The sequence below is a fragment of the Sminthopsis crassicaudata genome, chromosome 1 (genome assembly GCF_048593235.1).
Source record: "Sminthopsis crassicaudata isolate SCR6 chromosome 1, ASM4859323v1, whole genome shotgun sequence".
Classification (NCBI taxonomy): domain Eukaryota; kingdom Metazoa; phylum Chordata; class Mammalia; order Dasyuromorphia; family Dasyuridae; genus Sminthopsis; species Sminthopsis crassicaudata.
Window position 1 is genome coordinate 401,690,022 of NC_133617.1, and position 18,053 is coordinate 401,708,074.

At 36.3% G+C, this 18,053-nt stretch overlaps 1 protein-coding gene across 1 annotated transcript in view; it reads left to right on the forward strand.

Annotated features, from left to right (window-relative positions):
* The window catches only part of ZDHHC4 (zDHHC palmitoyltransferase 4), a 47,323-nt gene that overhangs the window by 20,229 nt on the left and 9,041 nt on the right, over nucleotides 1-18,053 (forward strand). Inside the window, exons 3-5 of the mRNA XM_074280047.1 lie at nucleotides 2,587-2,660; nucleotides 13,955-14,133; nucleotides 17,370-17,495. Coding sequence (XP_074136148.1) covers nucleotides 2,587-2,660; nucleotides 13,955-14,133; nucleotides 17,370-17,495 — 379 coding nt within the window. The remainder of the gene's footprint in view (nucleotides 1-2,586; nucleotides 2,661-13,954; nucleotides 14,134-17,369; nucleotides 17,496-18,053) is intronic.

Genomic DNA, 18,053 nt, shown 5'->3' on the forward strand with positions numbered 1-18,053 from the left:
CTGAGATGGCTAATAAAAAGTTCATCAATTGTCACTGTTGAATAAAAGGAATTTTGATGTACTTCCATTTTTTTTCCTCAATAGTGTTTTATTTTTCCTTTCATATGGAAAGATAGTTTTCAACATTTATTTTTTAAGATTTTGAGTTCCAAATTTTTTTTCTTCTTCCTTTCCTTCCCTTCCCCTTCCCAAGACAGCAACCAATCTGCTATAGATCTTACATATCCAGTCATTTTAAATATATTTCCATATTAGTCATATTGTGAAAGAAAAATCAGACCAAAAGGAAAAAAACAAAAGAAAAAACAACCAACCAATCAAAAAAAGGTGAAAATAGTATGCTTCAATCCACATTCAGTCTCCACAATTCTCTCTGGATGCAGATGGCATTTTCCATCCCAAGTCTATTGGAATTGCTTGGGATCATAGGATTACCATTACAGAGAAGAGATAAATCTATTATAGTTGATTGTCACAGTCTTCTTGTTGCCATGTACAATGATTTCCTGGTTCTATTCATTTCACATTTGACAGTATATCAGTTCATATAAGTCTCTCCAGGCCTCTCTGAAATCATCCTGCTGGTCATTTCTTATAGAACAATAATATTCCATAACACTCATATACAATAACTTATTCAGCCATTCTCCAACTGATGGGCATCCACTCAGTTTCCAGTTCCTTACCACCACAAAAAGGGCTGCCACAAACATTTTTGCACATGGGGATCCTTTTCTATCCTTTAAGATCTCTTTGGGATATATAAGCCCAGTAAGAACACTGCTAGATCACAGTTTGATAACTTTTTGAGCATAGTTCCAAATGCTCAAAGATTACAGATTGGTTTGATCAGTTCACAGTTCCACCAACAATGTATTAGTAGTACTTCCATTTTTACCAGATGGAGATGAAGGCAGATAATAGAAACTGTCATTCTCTTTATTTATTTGGAAATCCTTATATGATGTGTAGCTGAGACATATTCTTGTGGAAGAGAACTAAGCAGAGGCAGCATGGTGTATTGGAAATGATTTTGAATTCAGATAGAGAAAGCTGAGTTTGACTTCTTCCTCTGCAAATTTCCTAGCTGTTTGACCCTGGGCAAATCAGTTGATCTCTGTGGGCCTCACTTTCCCAACTTTCCAACTTTCCTAACATTTCTCATATGCATCCTGTTCTCTCCACTCATACAGCCAGCACCCTTCTTCAAGCTCTCAATCACTTCTCACTTAAAAGAGCTTTCTAGCTGGTGTGGTCCCACCCTCCCTCTTCTCCAAATGCTCTGCTCAACAGCGAAACATGTCTTCCTCTAGCAAGGAGCTGACCATTTTGCTTTCTCAATTAAGAATCTTCTGTGACTTCCTAGGATAAAATGCAAGCTCTTCAGTTGAAGTTTTAAAAACTTCACAGTGTGTCTCTATCCTTTTTAGAGAGGTAAACTATATATAGTTCACCCTTCTCTTTTATACATTCAAGGTAACCAAACTAATCTGGTAGCATATTAATGATTTAATTTTTTTTTAACTCAACTTGAACTTTCATTGTGTTGGACTTCTTGTGACTATTTAGAAGATTGGAGAGTTTCTACTTGTGCTTTTTTCAGAATGTCTCTTCTGATTTCTTTACTTCTCAAATCTCTATAGTAGTTTTTTGTTTGTTTGTTTTGTTTTTTTGCCTGAGGCTGGGGTTAAGTGACTTGCCCAGGGTCACACAGCTAGGAAGTGTCAAGTGTCTGAGACCAGATTTGAACTCAGGTCCTCCTGAATTCAAGGCTGGTGCTCTATCCACTGTGCCACCTAGCTGCCTCCTCTATAGTAGTTTTTAATTGATGTTAAATTTTTTTGGGAGAAATGTCTGGGCCTGCTATGAAGCTTCCCAGCAGAAGGTGCTGGGAAGGGAGTTCTGAAAAAAAGTGAGTCAGGACAGGGTTACAGGTCATAGTGATCTGTCTGCCCAAGTGCTGTGCAGTGGAGCAGATAAGAGGGAAATTCCAGTTAGTGTCTACACTGTCCAATGTAGTCCAGCTGCTGGGGCTGCCCAGTCAAATACTATTTCCTCAATAAAAGACAGTTGACTCACACAGATTCTTGGTAAATATTTGTTGAACTGAATCAGCATAATTTTGTATCATGCAGAAATCCACTCTTCACCTTTATTAGTGGATTTGTTTCTCCAAAATACTTTTTTATTTTTATAAAAACAAAAACCCATAGTTATATTATAAAGGGAGAAGAAAGTGGGATAATATATTCCAAGCTCTAAATCAGAGTTTACCAATGAGAAGTCTCTTGCATAAAAATTTCATTTCGAGAAGACTAAATCCTAGGGTTTCTTTTAGAGGCTTTGTGGTATAGTAGAGAGAGTACTAGACTTAGATATTAAAAAAATCTGGTTTCATATCCTATTTCCCAAATGTACTAGCAATGTGACTGGGGCAAGTTACTTAGAGAAACTGAAGCAGAGAGAGGTTAACTTTGAAATGAGGACAGACTAAGTTGGTACAAAGAATAAAAAAGAACATATGTAAAATGCTGTAGAAACCTTGTGATATGTGAACATCATTTTTTATTTTGCTTTATGTTTCAGGTGTTTTCACATTTTGTGCCAAGGTGGCTGCAAAGAGCTACACAAAAAACATTTCATCACCTCTTCCATACACGGTATTTATTTACTAAATGGAGTTTTTACTTATACTTTTCCTGGCTTTATTTACTAATTATTGTTTTCCATTTCCTTTGGGGAAGTTATTTATAGATTTGTGAATTTTTTTAAATCAAGGACTTCTCTTAGATGCTAGTACTCTTAAAAGCTGCCAGCCAATTTAGTTTAGGTTTTTTGGTGAACCAAGAGCTCACCAACAAATTCAACAAATTTATTTATTAAATATTTACAATATGCTAGGCATGCTGATAAGAGCTGAAGGTACAGACACAAAATTTAAACATTTTTTGCCCTTAAGGCAATTTGTATATAGTTAAGTAATATACAAGAAAAACTGAAGTGTGAAAGGGGATTAACCACCGGAGGGGATCAAGGAATATTTTCCTTTTTTTTTTTTTTTCTTCAAATTTTTTAACTTTTTTTTTTTTAAAGTATTAAGTTCTAAATTCTATCCCTCCTTCCCTGCCTTCTGTCTCTCCTCCCTTAGACAGAAAGCAATTAGTTATAGTTGTACATGTACTATTATGTAAAACATTTCCGTAGTAGTCATTTTGTACATGGAGACTCAAATAAAAAAGAATGAAAAAGTAAAAAATAGTGTGTTTCTGTCTGTATTCAAACAATATAAGTTTTTCTCTGGAGGCAGATAGTATGCTTCATTATTAGTCCTTTGGGATTGTCCCAGATCATTGCATTGCTGAAAATAGCTAAGTAATTCACAGTTCTTCATCGAATAATATTACTCTTACAGTACAGTATTCTACTGGTGCTGTTCATTTTACTTTGCATGAAATTGTAAGTTTTTCCAGTTTTTCTGAAATCATTCTGCTTGTCATTTCTTATATAATACAATAATATCCCATTAAGGTCATATACCACAGTTTATTCCTCAATTGAGGAATGATGAACATCTTTTTGAATTCCAATTCTTAGCCACCATAAAAAGAGCTGCTATAAATACGTTTTGTATAAATAGGTATTTTTCCCTTTGGGAATATTTTTCACACAACAGATCACACATCAGTTGAGCTCTGAAAGAAGATAAATTTTTTGAATAGAGGATATTCAAGAATATCTATTTAAAAGACAAAAATTGAGTAGGAACTTTGAAATATATAAACACAAGAGTTAAACCTAAAAAAGTAAATTAATTTGAGTAATTAGAAGGGGCTACATTATAATGTAATGCTAATATTTTAATAAAAGAAGAAGAAACAAGTAGTCTTTTATAACCTTAATGAGAGTATTGAGAGAATCCAATAAGAAAAACAGCTGACTTGTTGGGTGGAAGGGAAGAAAAAGAAGGGTTTCTCTATTCTCTATTCTTAGGGCTTTAGGGAAGAAAGAAGGGAGGTTAGTAGATGAAGAGGTTAGCCTTGGATTCAGAAAGTGCTTAGTTCAGGTTCAGCCTCAGACACCCAAAGTGATCCTGTGTCACTCTGGACAAGTTGATTAACCTCTCAGTGCCCAAGGCAATTCTCCAAAACTATAAGTTAAAGAAAAGACTACAGTCCTGCATTCATAGAGTGAACTTTGTCAGATAAGAGTTCACTATGCCTTTAAAATCATAGGTCTAGTTCCTTTCCATAATAAGTCCAGGAAAAGATACTGAATAGATGGAATACATCAGGGGACTGTAGCAGAGATTCAGTTTAGTGAGATAGAAAGCAAATGACAAAGTGAGTAAAGGAGGAAATAGTATGATATTAATTATCATCATCTGTACAGCACTGTTAAGCTGTCCAAAGCACTTGATGTATGATGTTATTCAATCCTCACAATAACTATGTGAGGTAGATGCTCTTATTGACCTCACTTTAAGGATGGGGAAAGTGAGGCAAAACAAGATTAAGAGACTTATTCAGGATTACACAGGTACTAAAGGTTTGAATCAGGATTTAAACTCAGATCTTCCTAACTCTTAAGTCCAAGACTGTATGCACTGAACCACCAAGTGGTTGCCTAGACAACATTTCTTAGGAGTTTGACTGTGACAGGGAGGAGAAAAGGAAGGCATTAATTCAAGGAAATAGTAAGAAGTGAGGACTTTTTAGGTTAGGGAAGACGTGGTCATTTTTGCAGGCATTAGGAAAAGACATGGTTTAGAACAGCTGCTGCAAGGAATGAGAGAGAGAGAATAAATTATGGAAAAGTAAAATAATTGATTTACCATAGTGAGGGTGTTGTTGAGATTGGATAGCATAAATTTGTAGTGGGCTAAAACAGCATAGTTTTGTGATTTCCTTTAACTCTGGTTCATAGGAGGTTGGGTCCAACTTATGAAGGGGAGAAAGTAACTTCAGTGTAGGAGTTATAGTTTGGGAGAATACTTTAGGACAGAAATCCTAGAGATCATGGTAAGGATGTAGAATAGTTTTAGGAGGAGTAAAGCATAAGGAGAAATGAAGTAAGAAGTTACCATCAGATAAAGGAATTTCAGAATTACTGATGATGAAATTGAAAGACTTGAAGGGATTGGGAGATTAAACTGAGAGAACATCAACATATCTGTAGATATAAGGGCATGAAAAGAAATATTCCAGAAGCAAAGAGTTTGGAAAAAAAAGAAACGGAGGGAGAGAAGAGCTTTACTAATAATCATTCAACCAGTAATATATTTTTAACTGTGCCAGGCATCCTATTAAGCACAGAGGATAAAAAGAAAAAACTAAAAATAGCCTCTAATCTTCAGGAACTCACAATATAATGGGAGAGAGAAAAATCTGTATAAAGAATGATGGGGGCAGCTAAGTGGTACAGTGGATAGAGCACCAGCCCTGAAGTCAGGAGGACCTGAGTTCAAATCTGGTCTCAGACATTTAATACTTATAGCTGTGTGACAAATCACTTAACTTCAATTGTCTCAGCAAAAAAAGAAAGAATGATGGAAGGTAGCTGTAGAGGGAAGGTAGTGTAGTTAGAGCATGTGGGAAATGATTATAGAGGACATAATGGAAAGAAAGCTAAACATGAGAGCATGAAGGAAGGATAGCAAGAGAAAGGGAGCTTTTGCATGGGATATGTGGACTGAATCAATGGGAATTGGGGATCAAGAAATACAAATCTGCTCACATTATGGACCAGGTTGTTGGGGACTTTATCTTTCAGCACCCTGTAATGGTGGACAGTGACATTGGTATCATGTTCCTTTTCCAAATACCAAGAAACTGAGTTTGGGAGGGCAGTGGTGGCAGAGAATTCAGGATTGAGGTTTTGGTGGCCAGGGATGCATTTGATTTTATATTTGGCAAGTTCCAAGTTCAAAGTTTGTAAATTGATGGTTAACAACCTTAAGCTATCCCACACATGCAGCATGCACTTGGTTCTGTTAAGTCCAGCTTCTGAGATGCTTCTGACTTTTATTCTGGCAGCTGATACTGTATTAGGACCAGTGCATTGCCTTCTTTAAGATCCCTTTATTTCTAGTTCTAGGTGTGGTGCCGAAAGGTTCTCATTTTCTGGTTCCAGATATAATCCTTAAGATCCTGAGTTACTGATGTGGCACTGGGTCTATATCTGTGATCCTAGTCTTTTCGGCTCTACTCATAAAAGGAATGGCTCCTAGACCCTCCCAAAGAAAATTAAGGAACATTCTCACCTCTCTTTTTAACTTTTCTTCTGGTGCTTTCAGGAGTTAGTCAGGTCACGGCTGTGTGCTGAAGACAAACAAGGAAGAAAAAGAGGAAGAAAAGAGATTATTTTAAAAGGAAGAAGAGAGAATATTATACCCTGGGAGTTAAAAAAGGGAAGATTATAATACTAACATGTAATTAAGTTCTAACTAAAATAATGTTATATTATAGGCAAGCATAAAATAGAGATCTTAATTTGAATTATAACATTTAACTTTTTAAGTGATTATAGAGTGAGAAGGATAAAACAATACAGCAGCATTTAAAGTGGAATGGGCAGGTATCACAATATATCTGTTATCTTTTTTCTTCTTTTCTTTTTTTTTCCCCACTGTGAGCCCGCTGTGTCTTTCACTATTTATACTGTTATGATTCCTGAATCCACCTAGGGCTTAGCTAGATTTCTTTCTACCTTCCTGGTCCTTGATGTTTGATTTTTTTTTTTCTTCAGAGGGCAAGGCCATACATATATTCAGATTCCCCATAGCTGAGGATCCCAGCACCAGAGTTTTGACCAACTTTCATATTACTATGATTTTCACAATGTTACATATAGCTTATAATAATTAACATTCTCAGCCTTTAATTTAGGTCAGACAAAAGCAACTCAATCTGCAGTAATTTGATAACCCAAATAATATAGATTATCCTGATAAATACATTCTCATTATATGCTACAGATTACTTCTGTTATCTCCATAGTTTGTTGCAACAATATCTTTGAAGAAGGCTTAGTTAGCAAAAGGTAGTACTCAAAACTTATAGAGAGACTACTGAGTTAAGGTCAGATTATCATAAATATGTGTGATGCTGTGGTGTTCATATTACTTTACAGCAGCTATGTTCTGATGAAGTCATTTATGAGTTCTATTACTCAATAACTCAATTCATTATTTTAGTATTTTATAATTACATTGTTCAGAGTATATATTAAAATGGGTATTGTGGACTTTCCTTATTCCAGAACAACAGAATCTTGTCAAAGGAAACTTATTACAGTTTCCTGCTCAATATTTTCTTGCATATCAACCCTGAAGGTATTCTTTGAATGTGTTAAGTGCTTACTAACATCTTGTAGAACATGGGTTCTTAATCCTGGTTTACACACATATTTTGATTATATTTCAATATAAATGGCTTCTTTTGTAATCCCATGTATTTTATTTCATGCATTTAAAAATATCCTAGTGAAAAAAACATTCTGAGAAGGGTTCCATAGGCTTCACCATATTGCCAGAGGGATCCATGATGTTCCAAAAGGTTAAGAATTTCTTTTGTAGAGGGAGTAATGTTTCTGGAATTACTTTAGGAAACTGTATTTTAAAGGTATTGTGCAGGGCTCGTATAGGAACCTTCTTGATGAGGTTTAGATTTGGGGTACCCAAATGAAAATGAGGTTTAGTGGCAGCGTAAGCAGTTCTCTGTAAAGGAATTTTACAGACCCGAAAACCTAGATTGATAAAAGAGGTTTATTATGGGGATTGGAAATAAGGTTAAGGAAATAGGTGAGGGCAAAGAGAGGAGGACACTGGAAATATTCCAGTGGGTAGAGAGTCTTTAGGATGCCAGGAGGGGTGCCAGGCATGATGCTGGCATGTTTAGACCCTCTGCAAAGATAGAGCTCCAGTCGGATTCTTTTATAATAGGGGGTTTTGGTTACAAGATGAAGGGGGCTTGTGGGTGAAGTCCCAGGTTGGCTCCTGGCTTTGAATTGAATTCAGTGGGTTTGGGGACTGAGCTGTCCCCAACCAGATAACAAAAATGAAACTGTTTGTGCTTGGGGTGGAGTCCCCTCACTGAAGCAGAGTCAAAGAAGGTTTTCTCCTTTAAAGATTTTTTAGAGTTTTGGGGTTCCCTCTTCATTCCCACCTCAGGTAGTCAAAACTTAAATTCATTTAAAGGAAAAAGACTTGGGGCAGTGTCCCTTATTGAGGCAGAGTTGAAGGAGATTTTCTCCTTCAAGGATTTTCAGAGTTCCGTGGTCCCCTCTTCATTTCCCCCTCAAGCAGTCACCTCCAAATGCATTTGGGATAAAGGGACAGCAATCTCTTTTTAACTGCTTCAAGCTAGCAAGGGTCATAGAGATTTTGGGGGGTTAATGCCAGGAGGTGAGGAATGAGGTGAGATTTGGGGATGGGGCATCTAAAGGATGTTTGTCTAGGATATACTATAAGATATTTAATATGTATGGGAATGCCTGCCATCTAGGGGAGGGGGTAGAGGGAAGGAGGGGAAAAATTTGGAACAAAAGGGCATACAAGGGATAATGTTGTAAAAAAAAAAAAAATTACCTATGCTTATGTACTGTCAAAAAAAAGTTATAATTATAAAAATTAATTTAAAAAAAAAAGGATGTTTGTCCCAGTCAGTCATCCCCAGTCAGTTGTCCCATGTTTCCCATGCTGAAGGACAGTTGAGAATCCAAAGTTTGAAGCCTAGAGAAAACAGATCTCAGGGGCAGATTAAAAATGGGGTGTCATTAGGGTGGAGATGACAACATTTGGGAATGGGGAAATTTATCAGGTCCCTCCTGTGGGCTGCCTGTAAGAATGCTGATGGCCCATTTAATTTGGCCATCAAAGTAGAAAAGTAGAGAAAATGCTAGGAGCAAAAGATTATTTTTCTATAGTAAAAAGGTGTTAAGTAGCCTAGGGTTTAGCCCTTTCACCCTAATTTCCAGGAAAGCTAATTTATTCCAGGGTTGGGATTAAAGGGTGTGGACTCAAAAGTCAGGGGAGGCAGGAGGCCTTAATATCTAGTAGATTTAATAAGCCACTGATATTTTGTGAGACAGGGTCTAGGATTGGTATACCCCCCCCACTTGTCAGAGCTGCAGATCAAGATAAGAATGCAGTTTAAGCTCTTAGAAATCTCTTAACTGTCTGTGCTGCTTTTTAAAATAATAGAGGGTTGGTTCCTCAATCTTAACCAGAAAAATAAGCAAAGATCCTGAACCTTCCCTCCCACTACTCCCACTCTTTGTGGGGAGGAAGGGGTGGAAGGGGTCAGAGGGAGCGTCAAGTATCAGGTTGCCTACCCAGCTTACCAGCCCCAGAGGTATTCAGACTGCCCTGGGATAAAAGGGGAAACAGGGCCAGACCCCAAATTCCTACTAGAGAGCAGGACAGTGGGGCTCCAGGTCAACCCCTGTGGTGTTCACTGTCGTGGTGAAAAGGCAGTTCCTCCTGCTCAAACTCAGGACAGAGACTGGGGTTTCCTTGGACAGTTTCTGGGTACCTAAGGCCTAAGTCTGGGAGAGATTTGCATTAACAAGGCATCTCTGCTCTGAGTGTCAGGAGGCAGAAATTGCCCTGAGAAGAAAAGAGCTGAGAGTCTCAGGTTAGAGTTAAAAACAACAAAAAAAAAACAACAGCTGTTTTGAGAGCTGAGGAGTGGTTGGGTCCCAGGTCTCATTAGGCTGGAGTTTTTCAGTTTTGAAAGAGACTAGTCTGCTTGGTAATGTTTTGTTAGCTGCTTTTTGTCTGAGGGCAGAAGTGTTAAAATGTAAAGGAAGCTCCTCTCAAGGTGGGTGGAGGGAGATGTGATCCCTTTCAGCTAATCTAATGAGTGCTCAAATTTCAAGATCAAGGTATTTTTATAGCCAAGTGTGTCTCTGCATTAAAAGACAGCGTAAAGGTAGGGGAAGAGGCCCCAAGCTCCCCAATTCTATATCTGTTCATTCTCTTCGGGTGTCCCCAATGAGAGAAAGATATGACAAAAACTTTAATTTTTGTCAAGTTCACAGAAGTTTTCAACATAGATGTCTCTATGGGAAATACTCTGCTGAGCATAGGAGCTCCAGACAGTATCAACCAGATCCCGGGATTTTGAGCTATCTCACTTTGCTATAAAAAGGGTGGGGTGATGGCTTACTGGGAAAAAAACAAAAACAAACCACCTCATGAACAGTAAATCAGAAAGACTGAAATCCTTAGACTGAGGCAGGAGTGGAGTCAGAGTACTGACAGAGGGAATGGGACTCTGACAGGGTGGAGTGAGCTTCCAGAGAAGGATGACATAATCAGGGGGAGGCACCCCAAACATGGGGAAAGGCATCTTGATAAGACAGTATCTGACATTCTGATAGCTTGGGATGGGGAAAAGCATCCTGATATTCTAAAACATAAGATCTTTTATCTTTATCACATATTCTGATAAAGAGGAAGGGGAGGTTTTGCAAAATTGTGAAATAGGGAAATCCAGGCAGGACTGAGTCAGGATAATTAGTGAAACTGAGTCAGGACAATTAGCCAAATAAACCAAACTAAAACTAGAAAAATGCAAGGACTTGTGGCTAGGACCAGTTTCTCCTTGATAACCCCAGAATTATTAGCATCAAACAGCATTCCTCATTTGGGAGACACACAGGCCTCCCTGTGCAGGTCCTCTGCAATTGAGGAGCATCTCAGCCAGAGCTGAGTAGCAGTGCTCAAGGCAGTCCTACTGCCATAAGAGGGGCACCCCAAGTCTGTCAGGAGCTTCCAAAGACGGAAAAAGTGGGGCCTGGAATAGCTCCACCTATCCTTCTCTCTGGAACAGGAGCTGCTAGTAGAAGACAGATTTCTGAGCAAATTATGCAGATAGACCAAGACAGGCAACCCCAAACTATTAGAGTCCTGATATCAAAATGCTGAAATAGTAATTAAGGAACTGGGGTAACAGGAGTGGAGAAACAGATCAGAGAGACTGCCAGTCTCCGGACAGGTACCTGATTTCTGGTTGTTTCTAAAGAATAATCCCAAAAACTGAGTCTACCAGGGAAATTCTAGCAGAATAAGGGAATTCAAAGTTAAAACATAACCTAGCAAATCATAATCCAGTAAATTTTAAGCAAAGAGTTAAATAATCTCCAGTTCAATCTGAACTAATGAAATAGGGGGCAGAGAAGAAGTGCTTAAGAAAAATACATCAGTTTCCAGTCCTCTCTGTATTCTCTGTAACCCTAACCCTGCTGGTCATTTCTTACAGAACAATAATATTCCATAACATTCATATACCATAATTTACCCAACCATTTTCCAATTGATGGGCATCCACTCAGTTTCCAGTTTCTAGCCACTATAAAGAGGGCTGCCACAAACATTTTGGCACATACAGGTCCCTTTCTCTTCTTTAGTATTTCTTTGGGATATAAGCCCAGGAGTAGCACTGCTGGGTCAAAGGGTATGCACAGTTTGATAACTTTTTGGGCATAATTCCAGATTGCTCTCCAGAATGGTTGGATTCTTTCACAACTCCACCAACAATGTATCAGTGTCCCAGTTTTCCCACAGCCCCTCCAACATTCATCATTATTTTTTCCTGTCATCTTAGTCAATCTGATAGGTGTGTAGTGGTCTCAGAGTTGTTTTAATTTGCATTTCTCTGATTAGTAGTGATTTGGAACACTTTTTCATATGAGTGGAAATAGTTTCAATTTCATAGTCTGAAAATTGTTCATATCCTTTGACCATTTATCAATTGGAGAATGGCTTGATTTCTTGCAAATTAGAGTCAGTTCTCTATATATTTTGGAAATGAGGGCTTTATCAGAACCTTTAACTGTAAAAATATTTTCCCAGTTTGTTACTTCCCTTCTAATCTCGTTTGCATTAGTTTTGTTTGTACAAAAACTTTTTAATTTCATGTAATCAAAATTTTCTATTTTGTGATCAATAATGATCTCTAGTTCTCCTTTGGTCACAAATTCCTTCCTCCTCCATAAGTCTGAGAGGTAAACTATCCTATGTTCCTCTAATTTATTTATGATCTCGTTCTTTATGCGTAAATCATGGATCCATTTTGATCTTATCTTGGTATGTAGTGTTAAGTGTTGGTCCATGCCTAATTTCTGCTATATTAATTTCCAGTTTTCCCAGCAGTTTTTGTCAAATAATGAATTCTTCTCCCAAAAATTGGGATCTTTGGGTTTGTCAAACACTAGATTGCTACAGTTGTTCAATATTTTGTCCTGTGAACCTAACCTATTCCACTGATCAACTAGCCTATTTCTTAGCCAATACCAAATGATTTTGGTGACTGCTGCTTTGTAATGTGGTTTTACATCAGGTACAGCTAGGATACCTTCATTTGATGTTTTTTTTTTCATTAATTCCTTTGAAATTCTCAACCTTTTGTTCTTCCATATGAATTTTGTTGTTATTTTTTCTAGGTCATTAAAATAGTTTCTTGGGAGTCTGATTGGTATAGCACTAAATAAATAGATTAGTTTAGGTCGTATTGTTATCTGTATTATATTCACTCGGCCTATTTAAGAGCACTTACTGTCTTTCCAATTATTTAAATCTGACTTTATTTTTGTGGCAAGTGCTTTGTAATTTTGCTCATATAATTCCTGACTTTCCTTTGGTAGATAGATTCCCAAATATTTTATACTATTTACAGTTATTTTGAATGGAATTTCTCTTTGTATCTCTTGCTGTTGGATTTTGTTGATGTATAAAAATGCTGAGGATTTATGTGGATTTATTTTGTATCCTGCAACTTTGGTAAAGTAGTGGATTATTTCTAATAGCTTTTTATTAGAATCTCTGGGGTTCTCTAAGTATACCATCATATCATCTGCAAAGAGTGATAGTTTGGTTTCCTCATTACCTATTCTAATTCCTCTAATCTCTTTCTCGACTCTTATTGCCGAGACTAGTGTTTCTAATACAATATTGAATAGTAATGGTGATAGAGGGCAACCCTCTTTCACTCCTGATTTTACTGGAAAAGGTTCCAGTTTATCCCCATTACATATGATACTTATACAGTTAGAATGTTAACAATAATTCAACCACTTTCCAGTAACCAATGTCAGTCCAAATTACATCAGGAGCAATGATATAGGTTCAGTCTTTTTCCTCTAATTTCCTGCTGCAGTCAAGAAACGAGAAGAGAAAAGAAAGAAGCCATAATTTGCCCTGATTCAGAATTTTATTTCCCAGCCATCATTCCAAAGGTCTTTCTTGAAGCTGCAACCTGGCTAGGGTTGCAGCTTAGAAAATAAACCTTTAATTGTTGCCAGGAGCAATCCAGAAAAATAGGAGAGAATGTGCTAAGAGCAAAAGGTTTTAGGACTGAGAAAATTAGGAGTGAAAAAGTTCCCACCTATAAAGTTGGGTGGGAAAGTGAGAGAGGGAGAGAAAAGAAATCTGATCGTGGGCTATAATATCCAGAAGGGCTTTTTCCATTTCTAAAATTCTATGATTTCATAACTTATTCAGTCTTTCTTAGACATCTGAATTTTCATATGCCTGACAATTAAAAAAAAAAACCTGAAGATTCCTATTTCATACAACAAAAATCTTTTCAAATGTGAGGATTCTCTGTCATGGGGATCACAGCAGTGTAATAAATCTATTGCCTTGACATTTCTAGTTTTGATTAGAGTTCTGAAAATTTGGGGTAGTTTCTGTGTTAGGGGAAATGTTCACTTGTATATTTAAAAATAGGGTAATTCAATGAGCTTTAGTGATCATAAAGTTACCAAAAGATTTGAGTTAGAGAAAATCTAAGAGATTATATAGTCCAGTACCCTTATTTTACAAGAGCAGTTAAAAGAAAGTATTTGGGTTCTTCTTTAAACAATGGAATGTCTTCAGCACAGTCTGAGTTAACATTTAGAAAACTTGATGTAACAAGACTTGTACTTTTTTTTTTTTTTTTTTTTTTTCCAGAAACTACATATTCATCATCCTGCACTTGGCCTTAGAAGGGGCTGTTTACAGTGAATACACATGGGAGATATTTCACTACTGTCTAGAACTGGAGTTTTCACTATATCATCTTCTTCTGCCCTATCTGTTATTGATTATAAATCTGTTTTTTTTCATTTTGAGTTGTACGACCAATCCTGGTAAGTTGAAAATCTTAAGCAGTTAGCAATATAACAAAGAACCCAAATAAATAAGACAAAGGACAAAGTAATCATAGTCTGGAAGGGCTGGACAGAGGGAGTTTCCTCAAGCCACGCATCTGCTAAGGAAGGATTTTAGAGGCAGAGATGTGTCTAGATGCTTTCTTAGAAAGCATACTTTTATCATAAAGTATATTTAAGAATATGTATATTCAAACCATTCAGAAATCAATAAAGAATCAGAAAAGTCAAAATGAAGGTATACAAAATAGAATTTGTAGAAACTAAATAGATATTCCAGGGATTGGAATTCTAGAATACAGTATTGTGAAGAAACTGCTGTACAGTTTTATTTAAAAATTATCCTATTCTAGGCAGCTATGTATTTCATTGAAAACAGTCTTGGATTTGGAGTTGGCAAGACCTGAATTCAAATTCAAATGTAGATGCTTACAGCTATGCGACCATGGGAAAGTTACTTAACCTATCTGTCACTTAACTTTTCCCATCTGTAAATCAGAAATAATAGTCATAATGTGCATCTCTTGGAGTTATTGTGAAAATAAAGTGAGATACCTGTAAGTTACTTTTCAAATTTTAAAGCACTTGCATAAATGCTAGTTATTATTATTATTACTATTGAAATGTTCATAGGAAAAAAGGCATGAGATCTATAATCAAAAATGAGAACAGAGGTTACTTGTTCAAAGTAAAAAAAAAATTTGGAGAACCAACCCATAAAACTTATCTATCAATAATAATAACATTGAGAGAAATTCTTTTATTGGTTTAAGTATTTCATTATAGTCTTCTAGACAGATAGATTTGTGATTGATCTTTTTCCTCATATTCTGAAGAAATAGTGCCATTGTCAAACCAAAACTATTCTGTCTCTGCTGATATAGCAAAGCCCAATTATATAGCCCGTTTATATACAGTTATAAATAGCCAATTGCATATATCATTTCAGATTTTCTCCCCAAGAGGGAAATAAAAGATAAAAGGATCATTGATTTAGAAGCAGAAAGGATCTTAGAGGGTGATAGAAACTTAATCTTATTTATCCCTGATTAAGCAGGGCCTTTTTCTATGCAGTCTCCAGCTTTTAATTGCAGCTCAAAAACCAGTGTATGTTTCATCAGTTTTTTTAACCCATGCTAAACAGATTGTAGCATGGAGGAGCAAAACTTCTAAGCACTTGGTCTCCCCTACCATTTCAGAACAACTAGTCTTGAAAATGGGGAGATAACATGAAATAAGGTTAGACCTCCTTCAGAGACTTAGGATGACTGTGGTGATTTTTGTTCTTGGATGGCTTTTTCTGTATTTCTTTGTATCCTTTTGCAAAGGTTATTCTGTAAGCTACTCAAAGTCATGAGCTTGGAAGATATAAACTATAGTCAGCAGTAGCTATGCTTTTGAAAGGTTTTTCACTAAAACTTAGCTCAGTGTACTGTTGACATTTTTATACTTTAATTTTTCATTTTTAGTATTCTGATAAATCTTGAAAGCATTCTTCCCCCCAAAACTAAATTGAAACTATAAGAAGTATTTAATTCCTGAGGGAATTATCCATGTACAAATAATAAATGTAATTTATCTTCTGAGTATTCATGGTAAATATAATATGTGGTTTAAATCTATTCACCCATTCTGACAGTGCTTTAATACCACTTGTCACTAATTATGTCCACTCCTAAACTTTGACTTGTTTTTTTCTGGGCTGCTTTTTTTTTGTTGTACATAGGTGCATATACTTTGGGGAATTAAAAACTCTACCTACCAGTGTCTCATATATATCAGGACTTTATCATCACAGTTTCCCAAACAGTGGGACAAAAAGCAGGCAGGAAGGCCTGCTTCTTCCTGGCCCTGGAAACCACTCTCCTCAAACTTCCCAAAATCAATACTTATTTACTTAGGCTAAACACAAAATTTACTTTAAGAGTAGATCCTTACATAGTCATATTCACTCCTTACTATTCTACATCTTCTTTGCAAATGCACTCAGCAGCTACTGCATATTTCCTTCTCTTTCTTTCTCTCTTTTTTACTCTCACTTCCCCATAATCAACATACAAGAGTCAGATCTCAAGTCATTGTAGCAAATAAGTTATCTTTTTTTTGTTATTCCCTTTATTTTAAAAAATTGTTTTCTGGTTATACGTGTATATTAACTTTTTAAGTACACATTTCTTTATGAATCATGTTGGGAGAGAAAAATCAGAACAAAAGGGAAAAAATCACGAGAGAGAAAAAAACAAACAAAAAAATGAATATAACGTGTGTTAATTTACCTTCAGTCTCCGAAGTTCTCTTTCTGGATGCAGATTGCTTTGCATCACTGAACTGCTGAGAAGAACCAAATCTTTCATAGTTGATCATCCCACAATCTTGCTATTCCTGTGAACAATGTATTTTGGATCTGCTTGTTTTGCTCAGTATCAGTTCATATAAATCTTCCAGACCACTCTAAAGTTAAGCAAATGACAATTATCAAGAGAACATGTTTTTCCCCTGAAAGTGTTAATTAATACCTCATCTTCCTTGCATAGCTATATCTTGTAGTTAGTTAGGGTCTTTATCCCTTATTATTCTTCTCTCATACCTATGGTTTCCTAGGCTCAGAGCAAAAATTCTATGCAATAAAAATATATTTTATAATATCTAAACAGCATTTCATTTTTGTTAATGATCCATCTCTTCATGTTCTATGCATGTTAGAAAGTACCTTAGCCACATGATCAGTTATTTTCCAATTTTCACCCTTTCCTTCTTTCACTACTTGAGCTTTTTTTGCTTTCATCCTTTTTAAAATTTCCTTTGAACTTTGTCAGCTGCTTTGGTCAGGGTTTATTGCTTCTCCCTTTTGTTGACCTCCATGCAACTGCTTAGGAGATAATGGATCTCTTTTTTTTGAAGATCTTGAAACAGTGGCTCAATGAGACCTTTCAAAACCTTGCTGAATTTCACTGGTTTTCTGACTGCTTTGCCCTCTTTTCTTTTTGTTTCATATCACTCCAAGCTCTTTGAAAACAGTGCTTATGTTTCATGCATATTTTAAGTTTTACATAATATCTGCCATACTGTTGACCATAGCAAAACACTTGATTCCTCATTTTAGTACATTCAAGAATCATTTTTCCATGCATCCCTAGCTTCCCAAAGTAATGCTTCTTGTAGTTTAACTGACTTCTTGTGTATGAGGAATGGAAATTATTGCTTTTGTTTTACAGGGATAATAACAAAATCAAATGAAGAATCATTTCTTCAAGTTTATGAATATGATGAAGTGATCTTCTTGAAAAACATGAATTGTCCTACCTGCAACTTGAGGAAACCTGCCAGGTCAAAGCATTGTAGTAAGTGTTTTTTAGTATGATTAAACGTCCTCCACTTTCCCTTCTTCCCTCTTTCCCCTTCCTCCTTCCCCCCCTCCCCCAACTCCAATCAGATTTTTCAAAGGAATTGCTATATTGCTATTTTTGGTCAAAAGGAAAAATGTTTGGATCCTGGGAAACATTGAAGCAGGGCTGAGAAGCCTTTTAGCCCTTGCATTACTTTTATTTGGATTGCAAGATTATATTACTTTGACCACACTTGCTACATACAACTGGCATGCATGGCTATGTCAGGAATAAACTTCCTTAGAGGAATAAACTCTTAAGAGTTTATTCAGAGCAACAATTTATTTCTGATTAGATTGTATACTTTTAGCCTTACTAGGGCCCAGCTAGAATTTTTTAAAAATGCAGACAGCATATTTATATATGTTGCATTTTTGGAACTCTATGTAGACAGAGTGGGTATTTGTCATCTCAGACAAATTTTCTGGCTTCAAAGTTTTGTGATTCTAGTTTAGCAAAAAAGCAATAAATGTTTCTAGAGTTCTCTAACAGAAGAGGAAAGTGCTAAATAGT